This window comes from Equus caballus, chromosome 18 (assembly GCF_041296265.1).
Source record: "Equus caballus isolate H_3958 breed thoroughbred chromosome 18, TB-T2T, whole genome shotgun sequence".
NCBI classification, from domain to species: Eukaryota; Metazoa; Chordata; class Mammalia; order Perissodactyla; family Equidae; genus Equus; species Equus caballus.
This window is the reverse complement of record NC_091701.1, coordinates 3,644,403-3,669,796: the sequence shown is the minus strand read 5'-3', so window position 1 is coordinate 3,669,796 and position 25,394 is coordinate 3,644,403. Positions and strand designations below refer to the sequence as shown.

The following is a 25,394-nucleotide window of genomic DNA, read 5'->3' as shown; positions in this document are numbered from 1 at the left end:
GAAACCAGGGACAGCAGCGTGTCCTCTCGGAGCCATGCTGCTACACGGGAAGGCCTCGCCCAACGGCAACTGTTAATTGTTGGTGTGTCGAGGTTCCCACCAAAACAGGTTCCTGAGCCTGGCCCGGCTGGCTCACCATGCCTGCAGGGGTAGGGCTGGTGGAAGTCCCCTGGGCCCGCTTCCCCCGCGGGGAGGAGCAGGAATCTGGCCCAGCCGTGTCAGCAGCCTCGTGTCTGGGCATGATAATCCTTCAGGGATCTCAGGAGTGCTTCCTGGGGAAGGGCTGGGGACACAAACAAACATTTCACCAGTGCTCCCTTTGTGTCTCTGACCTCGCAGAGGACCTGCAAAACCCGAGCCATTTCCATTTCAGGCAGGAGCGTGCTACGTCACTCGCAGGACCTGCTCCAGCTCATGCACCTGGTGGGTGGCAGAACCACACTTTCCCACGGTGCCTGCTGCCTCTCTGGCCCCTGTGGACACACACTCCTGCAGGGTCAGTGCAGGGTGGGAAGCCCAGGGCACTGAGCATCAGTAGGGAGAGTGAACTGCAGGGTCCCTGAGGACACCCTTCCTACATTCTCAGACGCTGTCCACCCCAAAACATCCCAGCGCAGGCTCTTTCTTCCTGTCTATCCCCAGGAGAGCGGGGACAGGACCAGGAGAGGAGGTACCATGCTCCTTTGGCATCAGGGAGAAAAATGTAACCTTGGACTTTGAAACGGAATCTACAATCTGATTACTGCCTTTTTGCATTGTAGGCTCTCAGAAGTGCTGGGAGGTTTAGATCGTCCTTAAACGTACAAATGCCCGTGCGCTAAATAACAAGTGGGGGAAGACAATGCTTAGTCCAACAGAACAGAGTGGTAAAAGCTTCTTTGTCGTGTTCACCTGCCGCCACACCCCTCATCTTCTCTCCCCTCCCCGCTCAGTCTGCACGGCCCAAACATGCTGACCGTGTGCACCTTTGACTTCACCGTCTGCCTTCGCCAAGGTGGCAGCATCTCTCCCTTCTTTCCCCTGTGTGTGAATTCTTCCTCATCTGTCAAAGCCATCAAAGCACATCCTCTCCAAGGGCTTCATTCACTGTTTCACTGAACAGATATTTCCTGGGTCCCTCGTGGGGGCAGGTCTGCGCTAGACGCAGGGAACACAGTGACGAGCAAAGCAGAGCTGCTACCATCTCATGCTGCTCATCCCCATGAAGGGCAAGGCCCTGGGGCTCAGGGTCAGGGAAGCAGCGGGCAGGGCTCCTCCTTTAGATTGGCCCCTGGTCTCCCTTCTCCACCTGCCGGGAGCAATCAGGCCTGTCTGAGTGCTCCCATAGCCCCTGGAAAGGAGGCAGCTCGGGGTGGGCTCCCAGCTGTGCGGCTGATGAGCTGGGCTACCTGTCCTTTGTCAAGCCCTCGTGTGAGGTGGGGGAGCCCCTGTGCTCTGGGATGCCGGGAGATCTAGATACCGTGCATCATGTGTCTATAGCCGCCTGGCTGCTCCTCTCAGCACTCCCCAAGCTCTGTGGTGATGGCTAGTTTTCACAGACGTCTGACCAGGTAAAGTCCACGCTTCTGGATGGCAGGGACCATGTCTTAAGCACGTTCGGAACCACCCCACTTCCTGTGTCGAACCCAGTGCTGAGTGCAAAATAGACGTCAATAAAGAGGGGACTACGGAAGAAACTGAGGCAGCGTCTTCTTCTGCTTGGACGGGACTGTGACTTATTCGCCCGTTTGTTGGAGAGTCGTTTTTTGAGCCGGGCCCCAAGCCAGGCACAGGGGACATGCTGGCGAACACACACACGCCTGCCCTCCAGGGGCTCCAGGGCAGGGCCACGAGGACTGACGCTCTGCTTTCTGTCTGCACACAGGTGGTGAGGAGCTGCGCCTCAGGATGTCGACCTTCAGGCTGGTGAGAACTGCATCCGTTCCACCCAGGGGTTATTTGTGGGGGTTACCGAAGGCGGCGTCAAATCACTCCCAAGGAAAGGAGAGAGGCAGTGAGACCCCACGAGGAAAGCACCAGGGACAAGGGGGTTGAGGAACAAGACAGATTACATTATCTAGAGAAAACGAGCTTGGCAACCTCTGGGCCTTGGCAGGGTGGCCACACACAAACGGCAATCCCTCTCTTCTATTCAGGGCTTTAAACGTCTTGACCAAGGGCTTGTTTGTCACATTCTGGCAGTTGTGGGAGCTGCTCCAGAGAGGGCGGAGTCAAACACTGGGCCGGTCTCAAACTGGGGCTTGGCACCGTCTTCCCTCAGCCCAAAGAGCGTCTGTTCGGGGCCTGCTGTGGCCCAGTGGCCAAAGATGGCTCCATGGGAAGGCAGGAGAAGAGCGTTGCATTGACAGTTGAGTCAACAGACGCTGGGACGCCGCCCTGCCCTGGGGTGGGGGTGGGGCTCCAGGCAACCCAGGTGGTGCGTGCCTGACACAGAAGCTCTGGGACTGGGGCAGGGAAGCCCCCACACCAGCCTGGGTGTCCCTTCTTGCCCTCCAGAATTCCGACCAAAACCCAGCAAAGCCAGATAGTGCGGCAAAGTCCTCTTTGATAAGAAAAGACTCCAAATGTTCTCCTCCTGAATGCAAAGCTGTAGGGTGGCTGTCGCCTCCTTCTGGCCCCTGGATCCACACGGCTGAGGGGGCAGCATCTCCAGGGGCGCGCCTCAGGGCTCCTGCCACCGAACCCTCGAAGTATTTGACTCACAGAATGGGCGGCTACGGTTGGTTTTCTCAATTACAGGAGAGATAAGGCTCGAGAGAGAACACCCGTGGTCTAAGCATTGAGGTTGCAAGGGCCTTTGGTAACTAAATCACAAACATTAGAACTTGACACCACGTTGGGGCGTGAGGAGGTTTTAAGGCAAAACCAGGCTTGTTTCACAAAGGAATATCCCATGGGATGCGTTAGCTCCAGGAGTCCCACTGGGACCGTGAGGAACTTCAAGCAGAGTTTAGAAAGATACCTCTTGGGGGCATGTTACCCTCAATCGCAATTGTGAGCTGCTCTATCATCTAACACTGCAAGTTCCATGCGAGGAGGGTGACCATTTTATTCATCAATGAACCCTTCAGAGGGCCCAAGCCACGGTTGAATAAAGGGCAGAACCATCTGACCTTATTACTGGTGCATGATTTTCTGTGCCTACTCTGTGCTGGGCACTATTCAGGCTCTTAACCCATATTACCTGGCATCTTCACAACAGCCCTGGGAAGTTGTCCCTTTCAACAGATGAGGAAACCGAAGCTCAGAGAGGTTAAGTGACTTGCCCAAAGCCATATAGCTCGTGGAATATAGAGTAGGGATTAGGACCCAGGTCTGTCTGACTTCAAAGGGCTTCCTATTAGTACACTTGGGCCGCCCCAACGACAGACCACACACTGAGCGGATTACACAACGAACATTTATTTTCTCACAGTTCTGGAGGCTGGAAGTCCAAGATCAAGGTGCCGTCAGGGTGGGTGTCTGGTGAGGAATCTCTTCCTGGCTTGCAGACGGGGCCCTCTCGCTGCATCCTCACGCGGCCTTCCTTCTGTGCACACACAGAGAGAGAGTTCTGACATCTCTTCCTCTTCTTCCAGAGACACTTAGTCCTACCAGGTTAAGGCCCCACTTCTTTGACCTCGTTTAGCCTTAGTTACCTCCTTAAAGGCCCTATCTCCAAACACAGTGACATCGGGCATTAGGGTTTCAACATATGAATTTGGGCGGGGGACACAATTCAGTCCATAACAGGCTTCAATTTTTACTCTGATCTCTATTAAGAAAATTCAACCATGTTAAATAACTAAATCATGAAAAGAGTCTTAATTTGTTAAAAAAGCAACTAGCAATGGCCCCCCCAAGGCTCGTGAACTCTTCCAGCGCAATTGAAGTGGGCTTTGAGTCAGAGAAGTTGGACTCGCACACCCCGGGCTGCGGGGGAGGCGGGCGCTTCTCCGGCAGCAGCTGAGCACTGCTTTCTCAGAGCAGAGGCTGGCCCACTGCTCGGGGATGCTCTGCCATTTTCCTGCTGTGGGACAGTTCCATTCTCCGGACCTCGGTTTTACTGCCTGTCAGATGAACGTGGGGCTGTCTGAGACTCCTTAGGACGTCACAGGCAATGCCCTTTCGGACCTGGATGACCCTCACTATGAGCAGGGGAGGCAGCGCCGCCGCTTCTCAGGTGCAAAGATCACTAGCGAACCCCCCACCTGATGCCCCGGTCAGCCGACACCAACTCCTCCAGTTTTCCTGCAGCCTCCTCCAAGACTTCCTGTCCTCTCACGACCGCCTCTTGGAGCCAGACCAACCTTGGTTCAAACCCCAACACTACCACTTACATCTTTGTGGTAAAATGGGACTAATGATGCTATTGTTGTGCGGGTTACACAGGGTCATTGAACGCCACATATAATCCCAAACTTTGATAACAGCTCAGGACTGCTAGGCGTTCTGAATGGGTACAAGGTGGAGTGTGGTCTAGTCAGAAGGAATAGCACAGGCGAGGGCCCCAGGGAGCCAGATCGCGGTCGGTGCATTTGGGAAAGCACTGGGAGCGGTGGAAAGTGCCAGTGTTAACTCTACTCTGCCCCAGCGGTCGGCGGTCCTGAGCCCAGGCGGTGCTGAGCGCCGGGAATGTGCCTGCTCCACACAGAGACAGAGGACTCAGTACAAAAGAAGGATGTACAATATCTCATTAATAATTTTTATATTGACTATTGGTTAAAATGATAATATTTTTAATGTATTGGATTAAATAACAACATTCATAACATTAATTTCACCCATTTCTCTTTGCGTTTAAATGTGGCCACTGGAACATTATAAATCACATGCGTGGTTCACACTGTATTTCTATTGGACAGCGCTGGCCTAGTCCGTGCTAAGGATTTACAAATGGAGCACTGTGGACAGCGTCCTTTTATAGCAGCTGAAGGGGCAGGATGAGTGCATTGGGCCTGGATACTTGCCCCACCCCTGAGGTGAGGGGCATGGTGTCCCCAAGAACCACGTGAACTGAGAACTGGGGAGACTTAGACAAAAACTGAAGACTTTTGCGGAAGGTGAATACATTCTGCACTGCCCATGCATTTTTTCAACCATTAGGTTTTCCCTGGTTTCAGCTTCAGGGACCCCATCACGTGCACACGCACACACAGTAGCTGACTTAAGGATGAACATGCACACGGACGTTTCTCTCGCCCTGAGCACCAGCCCCTCCACCTCCCACCCAATGGGCAAGTGAAGAAACCCAGAGTGTGGAGCTGCCACACTTTCTGAGCCATCCCAAGTCCCTGGGTAGAGCGTGGCTTTTAGTCACTTTAATGAAATACCATTTTCCTTCCAAATGAGAACGGTGACTGTTTGCATACCTGTGTGCAGGGGGACTGGAAACCCTTCAATGGGGAGACTGGGTGGAAATATTTTCAAATTCAAAGGGCCTCTCTGTTAACTTAGCACAGTCCCCAACTCATGAAGCCATGAACATTTGCTGAGCTTGATGGCAAATCTCTCATTCCTTATCCTCCATCAGTCTGTGCCTTATCAGGTGGGGAGGGGATCCAAAGACCAGGCACTGGAATGTGGGGGCATTCCTGGGAAAAACAGGGCCCTCGGCCCCAGCGGTCACCATGCCATCTGTTCCTGCGGAAGGGACAGGCTTCTGTGGGGCTACTGACCAACCCGTGCCAGGCTAGCCCAGAGGCCTGCTGCTGAAGACGCCTCCATGACTCCCCTGCGGGCACAGAGCCATCTCCAGTCTATCTCCTCCACTATGGGGGGAAGAGAGACACAGCGGGTGGTGTGTGGTGGGGGCCCAGTGCCCGTTCCGCAAGAGGCCAACAGATCCTGCCCGTCTCAGCAGACGTCAGTGCGAGGACACTGGGGTCAGGCCTCCCAGAAGTGGATTGTCCACAGCTTCGTGTCTTTGGGCTTCCTTGGAGTAATTTCTGTCTCAGGCTGGGGCGGGAGTTCTTTCTGCACCGTGGGCAGCAGCCAGCTGTCCCGCACTTCTTCTTATGGGGAACAATGAAGGCAGCGGAGACCTCTGCTTTCTCTAACTCATCCTCGATTTCTTGAATCTCACTATAGACTTTTACTTTCTTTGCAGCTGACAGCTTCTGCTTTTTCTCTTCTCGGTCACCGTTTTCCTAATTCAGCTGCTTCTGCACAGTATTCTTTTTCTGCTGATAGAGTTCATGAAGGAGCTCTATATTTCTGCTGCTTGGCTCCTCGTTTATTTCCTAGTAGGTCTTTGGTCAGTGAACAAAAGTCACGTTCCAACTCTTCTATTTATTCTTCCAGCTCACGTCTGGCTGATACCTCCTCACTCAGTCTGGACTGGAAACAGTCTCTTTCATCTCTGGTTACTATCAATTCTGCCGTAAGATGCCCTTCATCTGTCTTGGACTTTTTTTTTTTAAAGATTGGCACCTGAGCTAACAACTGTTGCCAATCTTTTTTTTTTCCCCCTACTTTTTCTCCCCAAATCCCCCCAGCACATAGTTGTACATTCTTAGTTGTGGGTCCTTCTAGTTGTGGCATGTGGGACGCCGCCTCAGCATGGCCTGAGGAGCAGCGCCATGTCCGAGCCCAGGATCCAAACCGGTGAAACCTCAGGCGGCTGAAGGACTCAAGCGCTCTGCCTGGATGGCCCCTGTCTTTGACTTTTGATCTTCTCGCTCTGGTGACTTGCCAGCTGTGTCAGCTGTGCACTGCAATTATTCACACTGGAGTTTCTTCCTCGTTGGAAGAAAGCTTCTCCGGGTCTCTGAGGGCTTCCGGCGTGATTTAATCAGATCTCAGAGCAGTGTGCTGCTCGTCTTATCCTGTAGCAACTGCTCCTTGGTGGTCTTTTTAACTTAGCTCTTGTTTTTACAAAGTTGTACAGGCACACAGTTTAAAGAACCAGTCCCTGACTTCCTCTGGCCCCGAGGTGACCACTGTCAACCCTTCTAGTTGATTCTCTGACATTTCTCTCTCTGTCTCTAAGAACACGCTTCCATTGCTACTTGAGTTTTGGGTTTCGACCGTCCTCTATTACTGACTTCCCATCATGTAAGGAAGGCCTTAGCTCCTTGCCCACAGCCCCACCCACAGCACTCACGTGTATACCGTCCGTCCCTCTGTCCTCCCGAAAGGGTGAAATCCTAGCTTTGATTAGCTGTACGTACTTATGAGTTTACTTATTTTCTCTGTGGAAATGCTACTCTCAGTGGAGCCATGCAGGGTGTTCTGAGCACTGGTACTTTCCTTTGCTAGACTTCTTTTTTTTTTATTGCAGTAACATTGAATTATAACATTATATAACTTTCAGGTGTACGTTGTAATATATTTAGAATTCTGTGTAAATTACATCGTGTTCACCACCCAAAGACTAATTACAATCCGTCACCACACAGGTGAGCCTAATCACCTCTTTCTCCTTCCTCCCTCCCCCTCCGGTAACCACCAGTCCAATCTCTGTTGCTATGTGATTGTTTGTTGTTGTTTTTATCTTCTACTTACGAGTGAGATCATGTGGTATCTGACTTTCTCCCTCTGACTTATTTCACTTAGCATAATACACTCAAGGTTCATCCATGTTGTCACGAATGGCCGGATTTCATCATTTGTACGGCTGAGTAGTAGTCCATTTTGTGTGTGTGTGTGTGTGTGTGTGTGTGTATAGTGTATATATACCACATCTTCTTTATCCATTCGTCCCTTGATGGGCATCTAGGTTGCTTCCAAGTCTTGGCTATTGTGTATAAAATGCTGCAATGAACATAGGGATGCAAGCATCTTTGTGCCTTTGCATTTTCAAGTTCTTTGGATAAATTCCCAGCAGTGGAATAGCTGGATCATATAGCAGATCTATTATTAATTTTTTGAGGAGTCTCCATACTGTTTTCCACAGTGGCTGCACCTGTTTGCACTCCCACCAGCAGTGTACCAGGGTTCCCTTCTCTCCACGTCCTCTCCAACACTTGTTGTTTCCTGTCTTGTTGATTATAGCCATTCTGACCGGAGTGAGGTGATATATCACTGCAGTTTTGATTTGCATTTCCCTGATAACTAATGATGTTAAACATCTTTTCATGTGCCTGTTGGCCATCCATATATCTTCTTTGGAAAATCTCTTTTCAGATCTTTTGCCCATTTTTCAATTGGGTTTTTTTGTTGTTGTTGAGACATATATTTGTATATTTTGGATATTAACCCCTTATCTGATATATAGTTTGCAAATATCTTCTCCCAATTGGTAGGTTGTCTTTTCATTTTGTTGATGGTTTCCTTTGCTGTGCAGAAGCTTTTTAGTTTGATGTAGTCCCATTTGTTCATTTTGTCTTTTGTTTCCCTTGCCCGGTCGGACATGGTACTTTAAAATATGCTGCTAAGACGAATGTCAGAAAGCGTACTGCCTATGTTTTCTTCTAGAAGTTTCATGGTTTCAGATCTTACATTCAAGTCTTTAATCCATTTTGAGTTGATTTTTGTGCGTGGTGTAAGGGAATGGTCTACTTTCATTCTTTTGCATGTGGCTGTCCAGTTTTCCCAACACCATTTATTGAAGAGACTCTCCTTTCTCCATTGTCTGCTCTTGGCTCCCTTGTCGAATATTAGCTGTCCATAAATGTGTGGGTTTATTTCTGGGCTCTCGTTCTGTTCCATTGATCTGTGTGTCTGTTTTATGCCAGTACCATGCTGTTTTGGTTAGTACAGCTTTGTAGTATAATTTGAAATCAGGTAATGTGATACCTCCAGCTTTCTTCTTTTTTCTCAGGATTCCTTTGGTTATTCGAGGTCTTTTGTTGTTCCATATAAATTTTAGGATTCTTTGTTCTATTTCTGTGAAAAATGTTGTTGGAACTTTGATAGAGATTGCGTTGAATCTATAGATTGCCTTAGGAAGTATGGACATTTTAACGATGTTAATTCTTCCAATCCAAGAGCATGGAATATCTTTCCATTTCTTTGTGTCTTCTTCGATTTCTTTCAACAATGTTTTATAGTTTTCAGGGTACAGAGCTTTCACCTCTTTGGTTAAGTTTATTCCTAGGTGTTTTATTCTTTTTGTTGCACTTGTAAATGGGGTTGTATTCTTAATTTCTCTTTCTGCCACTTCGTTGTTAGTGTATAGAAACACAACGGATTTTTGCATGTTGATTTTGTATCCTGCAACTTGACTGTATTCATTTATTATTTCTAAAAGTTTTTGAGTGTATTCTTTAGGGTTTTCTATATATAAAATCATGTCATCTGCAAATAGTGACAGTTTCACTTCTTCCTTTCCAATTTGGATTCCTTTTCTTTCTGTTCCTTGCCTGATTGCTCTGGCTAGGACTTCCAACACTATGTTAAATAAGAGTGGTGACAGTGGGCATCCTTGTCTGGTTCCTGTTCTTAGAGGGATAGCTTTCAGTTTTTCTCCACTGAGAATGATATTTGCTGTGGGTTTGTCATATATGGCCTTTATTATCTTGAAGTGTTTTCCTTCTATCCCCATTTTTATTTAGAGTTTTTATCATAAGTGGATGCTGTATCTTGTCAAATGCTTTCTCTGCATCTATTGAGATGATCATGTGATGTTTATTTTTCATTTTGTTAATGTGGTATATCATGTTGATTGATTTGCAGATGTTGAACCATCCCTGCATCCCTTGAATGAATCCTGCTTGATGATGGTGTATGATCTTTTTAATATTTTATTATATTCAATTTGCTAGTATTTTGTTGAGGGTTTTTGCATCAATGTTCAAAAGTGATGTTGGCCTGTAATTTTCTTTTTTTGTGTTGTCCTTGTCTGGTTTTGGTATCAGGATAATGTTGGCGTTGTAGAGGGAGTTAGGAAGACTCCCCTCCTCTTCAATTTTTTGGAAGAGTTTCAGAAGGATAGGTTAAGTCTTCTTTGAATGTTTGGTAGAATTCACCAGGGAAGCTGTCTGGTCCTGGACTTTTATTTTGTGGAAGGTTTTTGATCACTGTTTTGATCTCCTTACTGGTGATCAGTCTATTCAAATTTTCTACTTCTTCTTGGTCCAGTTTTGGAAGGTTGTATGTTTCTAAGAATTTATCCATTTCTTCTAGATTATCCAATTTGTTGGCGTATACCTTTTCATAGTATTCTCTTATAATCTTTTGTATTTCTGAGGTGTCCACTGTAATTTCTCCTCTTTCATTTCTGATTTTGTTTATTTGGGCCTTCTGTCTTTTTTCTTGGTGAGTCTACCTAAAGGTTTGTCAATTTTGTTTATCTTTTCAAAGAATCAGCTCTTGGTTTCATTAATTTTTTCTATTATTTTTTTAGTCTCTATTTCATTTATTTCTGCGCTGATTTTTGTTATTTCCTTCCTTCTACTGATTTGGGGCTTTGTTTGTTCTTCTTTTCCAGTTCCTTTAAGTGCGCTGTTAGATTGTTTGTTTGGGATTTTTCTTGTTTCTGGAGGTAGGCCTGAATTGCTATAAACTCCCCTCTAAGAACCGCTTTTGTTGTATCCCATAGATTTTGGCATGTTGTATTTCCATTTTCATTTATCTCCAGGTAATTTTTGATTTCTCCTTTGATTTCTTCATTGACTCAATTGTTGTTCGGTAGCATTTTGCTTAATCTCCACATTTTGGTGGCTTTTCTGATTTTCTTCCTATAGTTGATTTCTAGTTTCATACCTTTGTGGTCAGAAAAGATGCTTGATATTATTTCGATCTTCTTAAATTTATTGAGACTTGCTTTGTGGCCTAATATGTGATCAATCCTGGAGAATGTTCCGTGTGCACTTGAAAAGAATGTGTATTCTGTGGGTTTTGGGTGGAACGTTTTATATATATCCACTAAGTCCGTCTGATCCAACGTGTCATTTAAGACCAATCTTTCCTTATTGATCTTCTTTTTGGATAATCTATCCATTGGTGTAAGTGGAGTGTTAAAGTCCCCTACTATTAATGTGTCACTGTCTATTTCTACTTTTATGTCTGTTAACAATTGCTTTATATATTTAGGTGCTCCTATGTTGGGTGTGTAGATATTTACAAGCGTTATATTTTCTTGTTGGATTGCTCCCTTTATCATTATGTAGTGCCCGTCTTTGTCTCTTGTTACAGTTTTTGTTTTAAAGTCTATTTTGTCTGATAGAAGAATTGCTACCCCAGCTTCCTTTTCTTTGCCATTTGCATGGAGTATCTTTTTCCATCCTTTCACACTCAGTTTGTGAGTGTCTGTAGGTCTGAAGTGTGTCTCTTGTATGCGGCATATACATGGGTCTTGTTTTTTAATCCAATCAGCCACCCTATGCCTTTTGATTGGAGCATTTAGTCCATTGACATTTAAAGTCGCTATTGATAAATATGTTCTAATGCCATTTTGTTACTTTTTTCCTGAGTGTTTAGTAGTTCATCTCTGTTCTCTTCTTCCTCTCTTGCTCTCTTCCCTTGTGGTTTGGTGGCTTTCTTTAGTAATATGTTTGATTTCTTTCCTCTTACTTATTTGTCTATTTATTATAGGTTTCTGGTTTCTGATTACCATGAGGTTCCTATATAATATTCTACGTATATAACAGTCTATATTGAGTTGGTAGTCTCTTTAGCTTGACTTCTTTCTAAAAGCTCTACTCTTTTACTCCCCTCCTCCCACATTTTATGTTTTTGAAATCACATCTAGTCTATTGTTTTGTGTGTGCCTATCCATTACCCTCTTATCATTGAAATAGGTAATTTTAGTACTTTTATCTTTTAACCTTCATGTTATCTTCATAGGTGGTTGATATGCTACCTTTATTATACTTTTGCCTTTACCAGTGATTTTATTGCCTTGTTTTTGTGTTTTTTTGTTTGTTTTGATAATTTTCTTATCCCTATTTGTGGTCTTCTCTTTCCCACTTAAATAAGTCCCTTCAGCATTTCTTGTAGAACTAGTTTCTTAGTGATAAATTCCTTTAATTTTTGTTTGGCTGGGAAGCTCTTTATCTCTCCTTCCATTTTGAATGATAACCTTGCTGGATAAAGTGTTCTTGGCTGTAGGTTTTTACCTTTCAGCACTTTAACTATGTCATGCCATTCTCTTCTCGCCTGTAGGGTCTCAGCTGAGAAATCCACCAATAGCCTTACGGGCTTTCCTTTGTATGTCATTTGGTGCCTTTCTCTTGCTGCTTTTAGGATTCTCTCATTATCTTTCATTTTTAACATTTTAATTATATTGTGTCTTGGTGTGGGCCTCTTTGGGTTTATCTTGTTTGGTGCTCTCTGTGCTTCCTGTACATAGATGTCTGTTTCCTTCCTTAGGTTAGGAAAGTTTTCAGCTATTATTTCTTCAAATAAATTTTACGCCCCTTTGTCTCTCTCTTCTCCTTTTGGGACACCCATAATAAGAATGTCAGTGTGCTTGATATTGTCCCAGAGGTCCCTTAGGCTGCTCTCATTCTTTTTAATTCTTTTTTCTTTTATCTGTTCAGCTTGGGTGATTTCCTCTAATCTTTTGTCCAGCTCACTAATCTGTTCTTCTGTATCATCTACTCTGCTATTGAGTCCCTCTAGTGAATTTTTCATTTCCAGTATTGTATTCTTCACTTCTGATTGGTTCTTTTTTATATTTTCCAATTCTTTGTTGATGCTGTCACTGTGTTCATCCAGTTTTCTCCCACTATCAGTGAGCATCCTTATGAGTTTTTGTTTGAACTCTTTGTCAGGTAGATTGCTTATTTTTGTTTCATTTAGTTCTTTTTCTGGGGTTTTGTCCTGTTCCCTTGTTTGGAAGGTATTCATTTATCTCCTCATTATGCCTCTTTCTCTGTCCTTATATCTAAGTATTAGGTCTGTCAGCTATGGCTCCTGATCTTGGAGAAGTGGCCTTATGTAAGAGATGCCTTTTGAGGCCCAGCAGTATGCTTCCCTCTCATCACCAGTCCAAATGATCCAGGAGTGACCCCTATGTGGACTACTTGTGTTCTTCTTCTGTGGCAGGGTTGCTCTTACTAAAGGTACCCAGGGAGTCTAGTCTTTCCCTCCCTGGCTGGCTGTTTGTAATTCGGGTTTGGGGAGCCCCAGCACCATTGGCTACATGGTCTAATAGCACACTTCTGTTGCAGTTTTCCTCTTAATTGGGTAGGTACCCAGTGTGGCTGGTTGCTAGGCGCAGGAGCTTACACTTGTTGTAGGCTTCAGGCCTGTAAGGCTATCATCAGCTCTTTTAGGATTGTAGCTGAGTGGGGCTGGCCTCAGGCATGGGAGCACCCAATTGTTTCAGGCTTTGGTGGGTGAGACTGATACCTTTTGTGGCTGTTTGAGAAGCTCAGTCTTCTGCCGCTGATAAGTCTCACCCCCCACAGGTCTACACACACCGTCAACACAGTCCCAGCCCATGCAGACTTCCCAATCCCCTGGAGTATATCCAGTCGCCCCACTGCAGAGGCCCACACCTCTCCACCAACAGCCCCCACAGTTCACCTGCTCCTCACACAGGCCCTGCCCCACAGAGGCAGACAATCGTCTGCCTGTAGAGGATCAAGGCACTATGCACTATACAGGCCAACAAGAAGCCTGAGGGCTTGCTGTTGGGTGGGGCGGGTCCCTAGGCAGGCTGTCTGCCCTGGCTGAGCTGGATTAAATCTGCACTCTAGTGGTTGTGGCAGATGCCTGGGCTGACATGCCAGGGGAAGAACTCCAATGGTGTCTGCCAGCATCTGTGTCAGCATGCCTGGACTAGGTCACAACAATGGCCTCCACCAATGTCTCAGTCTCCAGAGAGGTCCCTCCTCTCACCAAGTTGCCCCCAGAGCCCACCAGGTGAGTCTCTTTTCACCAAAGAACTGTGCAGCTTTCTTTCTGGTTATTTTAGGTTGCTGTGTGCGATGGGTGAATTTGTGCATGGGCCCTTTAAGACGCGGGTTTTTCCAGCTTTCGTCTGATAGCTTTTCTGGGGGTATCCTCACTGCAGTTAATAGCCAGCCTAGCCAGATAGGACACTCGTCTCAGTTGTGCTGAGTATGAAGGATGCTTACAGCAGTAACGGGCATCCACTCAGGTCCTCACTTCTCCAGGGAGGGCTGCATACCTTAGGGTAGCTCCTGCCTGGCCGGCTGTGAAGATCCACTGCTCACAAAGGTAGCTTTTTTCTCTCCAGAAGGAATTTCTGCCTCTTCCATCTCAGTCAGGACTGTCCCTTGTTGTGGGGGTTCTTTTTATCCAGTTTTCAGTTTTCTATCCAGGGTAATTTTTCCAAAAGTAATTGTAACCTGGTTGTACTCATGGGCAAAGGTGAGTCCAGAGTCCACCCATGCCGCCATCTTGACGAGATCTCTGCTAGACTTTCTGATTGTGCTTTCCCCATCTGCTTGGTTTTCTAAGTATTTATCACGACCTTAACCCCCAGCTTTCTCCCAGATACGTCAATCTCCTTTCAAAATGTTCTGATTCATAGGGAGTTCAATGCATTTCATCCTCAGGAAGAACTCTCTCCCAGAGTTGCTGACCTGAGCTATCTAGACGGGTATCTTCTACTTCTGAAGCACACCTGTTGTCTTGGGCTCTCCTTCACAGCCACACTAAACATTCCTTTCACCTCTCCTTTGCACTGAATCTCTTTTCCTGGACCTGAAGTCTTTCTTTCTCTTGGTTTATTCCCTTTTTTGATCTACCACATCCTGTAATAGCTTCCTGAGAAAGAGTACATAGGAGGTAAACATTTTAACAACCTGCACGTCTAAAAACATGCTTATCTGCATTTGAATGTCAGCTATACATAGGACTCCATACTGGATATAATTTTTCTTGAGAATTGTGAAGACATTTACTCCATATTGTTTTCTGGTTTCTAGCATTACTGTTGAAAAATCTGATACCATTCTAATTCTTGGGCCTTTGTATAAGACTTGTTTTTTCTCTCTGAGAGCTTTTATGATCTTCTCTTTGTTCCGAGTATTTTGCAACTCCATGACGGTGTGTTTTGATGTGGATCTGTTTTCATCCTTTGTATGCTTGACTGAAGTTTGTCCCCTAGATTTTTTTTTCAGAAAGCTTATGGGAATAATATTGCACCTTCAAAAATGTTTGTTACCTTTATACTGGAATGACAATTTGGCTGGTAAAAAGTTATTGGATTTCTTTTTTCTTTTATTGTAATAAAAAATGCATCACATTAAATTTACCACATTAACCATTTTTGAGTGTACAGTTCAGTACTGTTGAGTATATTCACGCTGTTGTGCAACAGATCTGAGAAATTTTTCATCTTGCAAACTTGAAACTCTATACCCATTAAACGCTATTTTCCCTCCTTTCTCCAGCCCTCGGCAGCCACCTTTCTACTTTCTGTTGCTATGATTTTGACTATTTTAGATACTTCATATAAGTGCAATCATACAGTATTTGTTCTTTTGTAACTGGCTTATCTCGCTTAGTATAACGTCTTTGAGGTCCATCCACACCATAGCACATGGCAGAATTTCCTTCTTTTTTAAGGCTGGTGGTATTCCATTGTGAATATATATTACATTTTATTTATTTTCTCATCTGTCAGTGGACATTTGGGTTGCTTTCACCTCTTGGCTATTGTGAATAACGCTGCAGTGAACATGAGAGTGCAGATATCTCTTTGAGATCCTGCTTTGAACTTCTTAGGGTAAATACCCAGAAATGGGATTGCTGGATCACATGATAATTCTGTCTTTAATTTTTTGAGGAACCTCCACACTGTTTTCCACAGCAGCTGCCCTATTTTATATTCCTACCAACAGTGCACAAGGGTTCCCATTGCCCTACATCTTCGCCAACACTTGTCTTCTATTCTTCTGAGAGTTGCCATCCTAATAGATGGATTGCTCTTTTCTTGAGATCTTTGTAGCAGTTGTTCAGCCCTCATCTAGGATTTGAATTTGTCCTGAATTTTCTCCTTATAAGTGAACTCATCTTTTTGTCTTCCTACCCACCCCACCCCCAAAAGTCATTTCTTTATTTTTGAAGTCCAATGACCTTTACCACTATATGTCCTAGAGTTCATTTTTCTTTGTCATTATTTCCAGTACCTGGTGTGTTTCAATCCACAGATTCAATACTTCTTTAATTTCTGGAAAGTTGTCTTGATTCTATCTTTAAATAATTTCTGAGTGTTTTTTCCTAGTCTTCTTATTTGGGTACTTCAATTATTTGTATTTTTGCCCATCTTCTGTATCTATCCTTTCCTTCATGATCCCAATTTTTTTCATTTCTGTTTCATTGGCTCACTTTTCTCCTGTCTTCCATGACCTCACCACCTTTGTAGCAGTGCTTATCCCCCTGTTGTTGTTTCCAATTCTGCTTTCACACAGGGCCCACATTTATTGGTTTTCCTCCACTTCTTTCTCCAGCTCTGCAATTCATGTCATCCTTCTCAGTTGTCTCACCATCTAATTTCTGAGCTCTTTGCCTCTGATCTGCACTTCTACAGGTTTTGGAAATCATGGTGAACTACTTGGTCACGATTTTCCACTGTTCTGTGGCAGGTTTCTTTATTTGTTTCTCTTTCCCTGGTGAGTGTTATTCACCTGCTCCTTTCCTCCTTTCGGACTTCAGTATCTTCGTAGACATGTGCTGGTTCCTTTCTGATTACTCCTCTTTGAATGGGGTGAGCTTTCTCAGATCAGAAGGAGGTTCATGTGGCTCAGTGCCATGTTGCAGGCAGCAGCAACCTAGTATGTGAGATTTTAGTATCCACTTTTCCCCAGCCTATGGGTTTAGGTACTATAGGGCTATTCACAGGTAGAAGACTCTTTTTGCACCTCGCAGAGAGACTGTTTCTTGTATATATGGCTCGTCCGTCTCTTAGAACCAAGCTAGGATGACAGGGAAGCTCCCACCGCCACCTCCCATTACTTTACCATCCTGGCAAGAGCAAAGGAGGGCAGGGGGAATAGGGAGGGAAGAGGAAGGAGGAGGGGAGCGAGGAGGATGGGACAGCATGTGCCCCAGCCACCTGGGGAGCTCTCGGTTGAAAGGGACAGCCCCCAGGAGAGGTAAGTCTCGAGCAGGAAGGGGAAGGTGGAACAGGGATCCAACCACCGTCTTCTCTCTGCCCTGCAGGGTGACCATGTGTGGCTGAACCCCACCTCTGCCAACAAGACCAGTGTGGCCATCGGGGGCATCATCAAAGAAACAAAGCCTGACAAGATCTTGGTTGAAGATGACGAGGGCAAGGTCAGTGTGGTCAGGCTCTCCTAGGAGACTGGGCCTTCTCAGTGCCCCCACTCCCACCCCTCAGGGCCCTGAGCCCCTCTCCTTCTCTGGTGCTGCTCCCCAACACCAGGAGTCCCAAGGGGACCTACACGGCAGGATAGACCAGAGTGGAGTCCTGTCATGGTGAACACTGTGTGTCTGTCTTAGGGACTGTTTCTGTAGTGAAAAACCAAGGAGTTGGCAGATGGAAAACCAGGACAGTTGAGGAAGCAGGAAGGAGTGCAGGGGGAAGAGGCTGTGACAGAGAGGGGAGGGCAGAAAGCTGGTTTGCAAAGTAAAGGAGGGGGAGCTGGGAGGATGAGAAGGCAGGAGCGGAAGGTGTGTGAGAAAGGTGCATGGAGGGGAGGGGACCAGGCTTGGCCCATGCTGAGCAAAACAGCCCAGGTGAGAGAGGCAGGAAGCTTGGGTGGGCTCCAGGGGGCCAGCTCAGCCGCCTGGGGGTAGCAGGGCCAGGGTCGGCTGAGTGTGGTGCCGTGGGGAAGGCATGCAGCCAAGGGGCCCAGCTGGTTACTTAACTCCTCCTCAGCAGCCTTCTTTGCTGGCCTAGGCTGCAGAATGGGGCATACGGAGACTCGGCCTCCAAGGAGAAGATTCTAGACTATGGTCCGTGAGCTCCATATTATGAAGGCAGTAAAATATTAGCACTAATATCTTCTATTTGCGTAACGCTGTTATGCAGTTTAAAAACACTTTCAATTACACACTTTTATTCTAACAATCTGTGAAGCCCCCAGCTGCAAACTCCCCCTGACCCCAACCACAGTCCAATCTAACTTCTGGCTACAAACTCTCCTGACCCTGGTCTGAAGTTCACCCTTAGCCCCCAGCTACACACTGACCCTGGCCCTAGACACAAGCTGACTCCAGCCACTGACTGACCTGATCGTGTCACAGGTTTCCCCTGACCTTAACCACAGACGGACCTTGCCAGAGACTGGCCACCAGGTCAGCTGGTCTGTTGAGCACTTGGAGGACAGGTGCACTGAGCTGGCCCATGCGGAGGCCGCCCCTCAGGGGAGTCTGTGCCCTGTGTTCCAGGAACACTGGATCCGAGCAGAGGACTTTGGCACTCTCAGCCCCATGCACCCCAACTCGGTCCAGGGTGTGGAGGACATGATCCGCCTGGGGGACCTGAATGAGGCAGGCATCGTGCACAACCTCCTGATCCGCTACCAGCAGCACAAGATCTATGTGAGTCCCCCGTGTCCACGCGGGGCTCCCCAACGGGGGGCTCGGGCCACAGGTGCTGATCTCCTGGCTGGGGAAGAAAACTGTGCCCAGGGGGTGTGGAGCCAGGCACAGCTGGTTCAGTCCGGGCTGCCCACGCCCTCACTGTGTGAGGTGGGCAAGGTACTTAACCTTTCTCCATCACAGCTCCCCAGTCCTCCAGAAGCAGGGTGGAGAGGGCACAGAAGGCTGATGTGGAGCCCAATCAGTGCTGCCTCTTCCCTTCGTCTGTGGCTATGTGGAGAGTCTGCTCTGATGGCCTAGTGGACCAGAGGCCATGGGGGTGGGCATCATCTTCACCCAGCCCCCTCCTAGACATGTGGCAGAGACAGGGTCACCAGGCAGAAGACCCCTGCCCTCCTGTGAAGTGGTCCTGTGATGGTCAGGAGGGCCATGTAGGTAGATATGAGTCCTCCTCCCAAAGCCTGGCAGCAGAGGGGAGGTTCACCCCAGCCCTGAGGCTCGCATCCTGTGGCAGCACAGATTTTCCAGTCCCGCCCTAAGTGAATGTGGCCTGGGGAAGCCACAGCCAGCCTACCTGAGCCTCTCACAGGGAGAAGGGCTCGTTGGAATCTGACCAGCCCTTCTTCTGGGATGCTCAGAAGAGTGGGATAGTGAGCAGGGGACCATGACTGGAGAGGGGTGCTGGGAGAGGAGAAGGAGGAGGCCCTGTGGGGTGGAGGGGGACCAAGGCACAGTGAGTCCACTCTGGCTGAATGTGTGTCAGAGCTCCTTGGACTGATAACAGCAATAAGCCACAGTTTATTGCAGCTTATCCTCTCCAAAGAGCTTATGCTCACATTCTTGTATCTGGTTGTCATAGTCCTTGGGGTCAGAGAGATTCTCCTCTCCATTCCTAGAATGAAAACTAATGAGAATCGTGTGACTGTCCCACCCCAGAGGGGCAGGAAGGCCCAGTGGGACACCAGATGAGCAGGCGGTCCAGAGCAGGGGTCCCAGGAGGGATAAATGAGGGCTGCAGTTGTTGACCAGCCTCATGGAGGCCCACATGGAAGGCGGGTGAAGACGCATTTCATACATTCAGCCAATTTTTATCAAGCCTCTTCCAAATGCCAGACAGAAGGCTAAACATTTAAGCACAACCACCTCATCTAACATTCCTTTGAAAGCACCTGCTCCCCTTAGAGCTCTCAGTCATTGTGAACACCCCCATCTTTCCAGAAGAGGATCTGAGCAGCTGAGTGACTTGTCTCTCTGGCCCAGAATCAGACCCCATTTCCCCACCAGAGTCAGAGGGCTGCACCCAAGGCCAAGGTCAGAGCTGGGCAGCTCTGGCCCTGGGGCGAAGGGCACTAACCACCTGCTCCCTTCCACAGACGTACACAGGCTCCATCCTGGTGGCTGTGAATCCATTCCAGGTGCTGCCCCTCTATACCCTGGAGCAGGTGCAGCTGTACTACAACCGCCACATGGGTGAGCTGCCACCACATGTCTTTGCCATTGCCAACAACTGCTACTTCAACATGAAGAGGAACAAGAGGGACCAGTGCTGTGTTATCAGGTGGGGCCAGAATTCCCACGTTCCTGGGGCAGGGGTGCAGATGGCCAGGCACTGCCTCTGAGCGCCTCCTAAAGGAGGGAGTTCTCCTCTCCCTAGACCTCTCCAGCATGCCTGCAGGGCTGCTGTGGTTTCAGCTGCAAACACCCTCCTCAAGGATGCAGTAGGCCAGCTCTGGCATCTGCCAGTGTCTGTCTCAGATCACCTGTGCTAGATCCCAATAATGGCTACCACCAATGTCTCAGTCCCTGGGGAGGTGGTCCCAGCCTGGGGAGGTCTCACCTTTCACCAAGATGCACTGAGAGCCTATTGAGTCTCTTTTCAGCAAAGGACTGTTCACCTTTCTTCCTGGTGATTTTAGGTTGCTTTCCAAAATGGGTGAATTTGTGCATGGGCCCTTTAAGAGCTGGGGTTTTTTTCCCTTATGTCTGAGATAGCTTTTCTGGGTGTATTCCTCGTTGTAGCTAAAAGCCAGCAAAACCAGATATTATGAAACTCATCTGGGTTGTGCTGAGTCCAAAAGCTGCTTATTGTGGTAATGGTCCCCCGCTCAGATCCCCCACTCCTTCAGGGAAGGCTTTGTACCTTAAGGTTGCTCCCAGCCAGCCGTGAAGTGTCTCTGCTAGAAGGTGGCTTTTTTTCTCTCCAGAAAGGAATTCCTGCCTCTTCCACCTCAGTCAGCCCTGTCCCTTGTTGCAGGGGTTCTTTTTATCCACTTTTGACTTCTCTCTCAGGGGTAATTGTTCCCAGAGTAGCTGTAAATTGGTTGTGTCCATGGGAGGAGGTGAGTTCAGAGTCAGCCTGTGCCACCATCTTGACACTGAATCTTGGGTAGACTTGGTTTTAATGGCTGCATGTTTTCTGACTGGATAGACCATAATTAATTTCCTAATTTATGCTAATTCCAATTTTCCACAACTGCAATGATAAGTAATGTTTCAATGAGCAGAAAGCTTTGTGGAGAAAGCTCTTTCTGATTTTATGATTACATTCTTAGACCAAAGCCAGGATAATTCTGAAGATTTGTGATACCTGTGCCAAATTGCTTTCCAAAAGGACTGGTGCAGTTTCCCCTCTGACCTGCATAAGCTTGCTGCTCACAGAGAGGATGTTCCATAGAGGCCTTGCATCGTCTGGGCTTGTTCACTCATCTGCAGTTACTGAGCACAGTGCGGGTGACCCTGGGACAAACCAGATGTCACCATGCCTGCAAGGGGCTCGCAGCCAAGTAGGGTAGAAAAGACAAATGCACCAATAACTAACACAATGTAGGTAGGCTGAGACCCACAGGGGACTTGAGGGCAAGTGCGTGGCATTTCTGCACGAGGAAAGGGCATCCCTGTGCAGACTGGCCCAGAAATCAGGCCTGTGGGGGCTTGCAGGGAAGTTTGGAGGTGTTGGAAAAGTAGTCGTTCTACTGGCTGACATCCCTGCACGCCTCTTTGCAGCGGCGAGTCAGGGGCCGGAAAGACAGAGACCACCAAGCTCATCCTGCAGTTCCTGGCCACCATCAGCGGCCAGCATTCATGGATTGAGCAGCAGGTCCTGGAGGCCAACCCCATCCTGGAAGGTAAGTGGTCACCCTCCTCCCCGGGCCCTGCGGGCTGGAACCTTCCTGCCAGGAGGTGCCCGTGGGGAAGGACAGGATAGCCATACACTGTCAGCAACTTCTCAGAATTCCTCAGGACACAGAAGACAAGAATGGGGTGGATGGTAGTGTGAGGGCTCCCAGGAAGCACGAAGGGGAACAAGTGATGACCTTATAAGCTTTCATTAAGTGTCCTTTCCGCAGGATCATAACAAGTATTCCTTTTAAAAAGGGCTCCAAGATGCAGTCAGTTTGGGAGATGCTGGGCGTGTCAGTTTGGGTCCTGTGGGAAGCAGTGGCCGAGCTGGAGTTAGGACTGTGAGAGAACTACTGAGGAATGGCCCCTGTGCAAGATGAAGGGGGCGGGAGCAGGAATGGGCAGAAAAAGCCTCTGGATGAGATGCTGGTAGGACACCTAGGAAAGGAAAGAGCAGAAGTGGGCAGGATGAGATTCCAGCTGCCATGCGGATCTGACAAGGTCTTGGCCAACCCCTTCGGGGCTCCAGCGCAGAGAGCCCCTAGAGGAGTCCGGCTTTGGGCCCAGGCCAGGCCCGGGGGCTCCCCTTGCTCCATCTCTGGTTGGGGAGGCCCAGAAGCGTGTGACCTTAGCCCCAAGGCTGTAAGGCCCTGGTCAGCACGTTTTCTCTTGTTTCTTCACAACTGAGGTGTGCTTTACACACAGTAAAAATTCACCTTCTTTTTGATGTATAGTTTTATGAGTTTTGACAAACTCATGCAGTCATAGGCCCCCATTGTAATCATGATATAGAATGTCCTTATCACCGCAGGAACTTTCCTTGTGCCCCTTCGTAGTTGACTCTCTTCCCGCCTCCAGCCCCTGGCAAGAACTGATCTGTCTTTTATCCCCTGCAGTTTTATCTTTTTCAGAAGGCCACATAAATAAAATCATACGGTTTGTAGCCTTTTGGGTCTGGCTACTTTCATTAGCAAAATGAGTTTGGGATTCTTCCGTGTTGTTGCCTGTATCAAGAACCCGCTCCTTTCATTACAGTGCCCAGAGGCACCATGGTTCATCCACTCACCAGCTGAAGGACGTCTGGGTTGTTTAGAGTTTTTAGCAACTATGAATAAAGCTTTCGTAAATAGTTGCTTACAGGTTTTTGTGTAAACATATGTTTTTCTCTTGGATAAATATGCAGGAGTGAAATTCTTGGCTCAGATGGTAAGTGAGCCATTTAACTTGGTCAGGAAGTGCCAACCTGTCTTCCAAAGTGGCTATACCGTTTTGCATTCCCACCGGCAAGTACGAGAGTCCTGGTTGCTTGGTCGAGGTATCTCCCTATGGTTCTAACCCACATCTCCCTAATGGCTGACGATGTGGAGCAGCTTTGCACGTGCTCATTTCCCATCTGGATGTCTTCTCTGGGGAAGTGTCTGTTTAATCTTTTGCCCATTTTTTAGTTGAGTTGGTGCCTTATTCATGAATTTTTAAGAGTTTGTTATATATTCTGGATACAAGTCCGTTTTAAGATATGTTTTGCAAATATTTTTGTCCCAGTCTGTGGTTTGTCTTTTCATTCTCTTAGCAGTGATTTTTCCAGGCAAAAGTTTTGGATTTTGATGAAGTTCAATTTATCATTTTTTCTTTTATTGATTATGCTTTTGGTGTTGTATCTAAGAAATCTCTGCCTAACCCAAAGATTTCCTCCTGTGTTTTCTTCTGGATATTGTGTAGTTTCAGGTTTGGCAATCAGGTCTATGATCCATTTTGTGTTAATTTTTTCTGTGGGGCAAGGTCTAACTTGAGTTTCTCTTTCTTTCTTGGTTCCTTCTTTCCTTCCTTCCATATGGATATCCGATTATTTTAGCCCCATTTATCGAAAACACTATTCTTTCTCCATTGAATTGCCTTGTACTTTTGTCTAAATCAATCGACCGCACCTGCGTGGGTCTGTTTCTGGATTCTCCATTCTGTTCTCTTACTCTCTCTGTCTGTCCTTTCACCTATACTACACTGTCTTACTTTGTATAGCTTTTTAGTAAGTTTTGATATCAAGTAGCACATGTCCAATTTTGTTCTTCTTTTTCAAACTTGGCTATTCTAGATCCTTTCCCTTTCCATATACATTAGAGAATCAGCGGATCAATTTCTACCCAAAGACGTCTACATCGGTTCCTTCTTACAGAGGGATCTGCCGCTGGGCTCAAACGTGAAGCACGTTTCTGAACTGGAGCGCTTCTCAGCACCTCTGCTGTGCGTTGGGACCCCTCGAGGGGGAGAGACAGTGCAGTTTTTCCTAAACCTGTTTGACCAAGGGGCGCTTTCCTTCTCCTCACTAATGCTGTATGGTGGTGATGTCAAACTGCATCCCAACCCACCAGTGGGTCGTGAAATAAGTCTTTGAGAACAAATTAAGTAGCATAGAATAGAAAATACCCCAGCACATTGCTCCTGGTGAGAACTGATGCTGAATATTTTCTTTTAATCATGTGTGCAGCTGGGGGGGGGGGGGGTGGTGTATGTACTAGGACACAATGTAAAAGGTCTTCCTTACTGGGGTCACATCCAAAAAGCTTGCAGAATCAGCTCTATGGAATGCACTGTGGATGGTGCTGCAAGCCAAATGCCTCCTGGCTGACGTCCCCCTCTGCCCCCAGGCCGGGTCCAGCTCTTGCCACCCTTCCTGCAACCTTGCCCTTGCAACCCCAGCCTCCATTCTGCAGCCTGAGCCGTCTTTCTAAAATGCAAATCTGCTCCCACACTCCCCTCAGAAGCTTTCCTATCTCCCCATCACCTGCAGAACTAATTCCAAACTTCTCAGCCTGGCATTCAAGGCTCTATGCTACTAAGCCCCACCTACTAACTAGTTCCATCTGTCTTCCACTGCCTTCCTCCCGCATCCTGTGCTCCAGCCAAACCTCCCACTCTGCAAGCACACCCCATGCTTCTGACCTCTGATCACTTACCCGCACTTTGCCTTCCACTTAGCACACCCTTGGCTGCCACCACTGTCCAGTGCAGTCCTGCCCACCCTTCAGTTCTGGTCTCTGCCACCTCCTCTGAGAAGCCTTCCCACTAAAAGTATATTTTCTACTCTCTGATCCCATGATGGGTATCACCTCTATCCCTCAGCCTTTGGAAATGCCAAGACGATCCGAAATGACAATTCGAGCCGCTTTGGGAAGTACATTGACATCTACTTCAACCCCAGCGGGGTGATCGAGGGTGCACGTATTGAGCAGTTTCTCCTGGAGAAGTCACGGGTGTGCCGGCAGGTGAGGTCTCCAAGTGCCATGCCAGTCTGGGGGCACCTCCAGCTGCCCCAGGACGGGGAATCAGGGCACTGGGGAGGCTTCCGAGAGGGGTCCCCTGCCATCACACTCACCCCTCCTGGCCTCCTGCCCAGGGACACCTCCCCGCCCCCTCGAGACAGCAGTAGGTCTTGGCTTGCTGCCACTGAACTCTGGCCTTACCCTGAGATGGGCCAAGGACCCTGATAATTGGATGACGCTCCTTCCCCAGTATTCAAGGAAAAGACATGATAGGATTTTCTGTTTTGAATTTTCCATCCACATAATTTCCTTCATTCTTTGGTGCCTTCTACTCCTCAACTTTACTAGAATTAATTCTGGGGCTGGGCCGGTCCCCAGCTGAGCCTCTGCATCCTGACCTCACTCCCTTGCTTGTAACTTTGGGGAGGGTGCCCTCAGGACTGAGAGGAGCAGTTGAGATGCAGGGAAGCTGGGAGAAATGAGTGCACTGGGCATGAGAGTGGCTATAGCACAGATCTGTCAGGATGAGCCGGCCTTGGAGGCCCAGGATGAAGACAGCGACCAGGCCGGCCATCCCTCGGGTCAATGCCAGAGCCACTCCTGGCAGAGAGACCTTGCAATGCAAGCTGGGCCAGGGCTGGGGGCGGGAGGCAGAGGAGAGCCGCAGCC

At 47.7% G+C, this 25,394-nt stretch overlaps 1 protein-coding gene across 1 annotated transcript in view; it reads left to right on the top strand.

Moving 5' to 3' along the window:
• Positions 1–25,394, top strand: part of MYO7B (myosin VIIB) — a 91,871-nt gene that overhangs the window by 8,459 nt on the left and 58,018 nt on the right. The window contains exons 2-7 of the mRNA XM_014732366.3: positions 1,865–1,905; positions 17,005–17,118; positions 18,196–18,348; positions 19,722–19,906; positions 21,352–21,473; positions 24,586–24,728. Coding sequence (XP_014587852.2) covers positions 1,888–1,905; positions 17,005–17,118; positions 18,196–18,348; positions 19,722–19,906; positions 21,352–21,473; positions 24,586–24,728 — 735 coding nt within the window. The 5' untranslated portion in view covers positions 1,865–1,887. The remainder of the gene's footprint in view (positions 1–1,864; positions 1,906–17,004; positions 17,119–18,195; positions 18,349–19,721; positions 19,907–21,351; positions 21,474–24,585; positions 24,729–25,394) is intronic.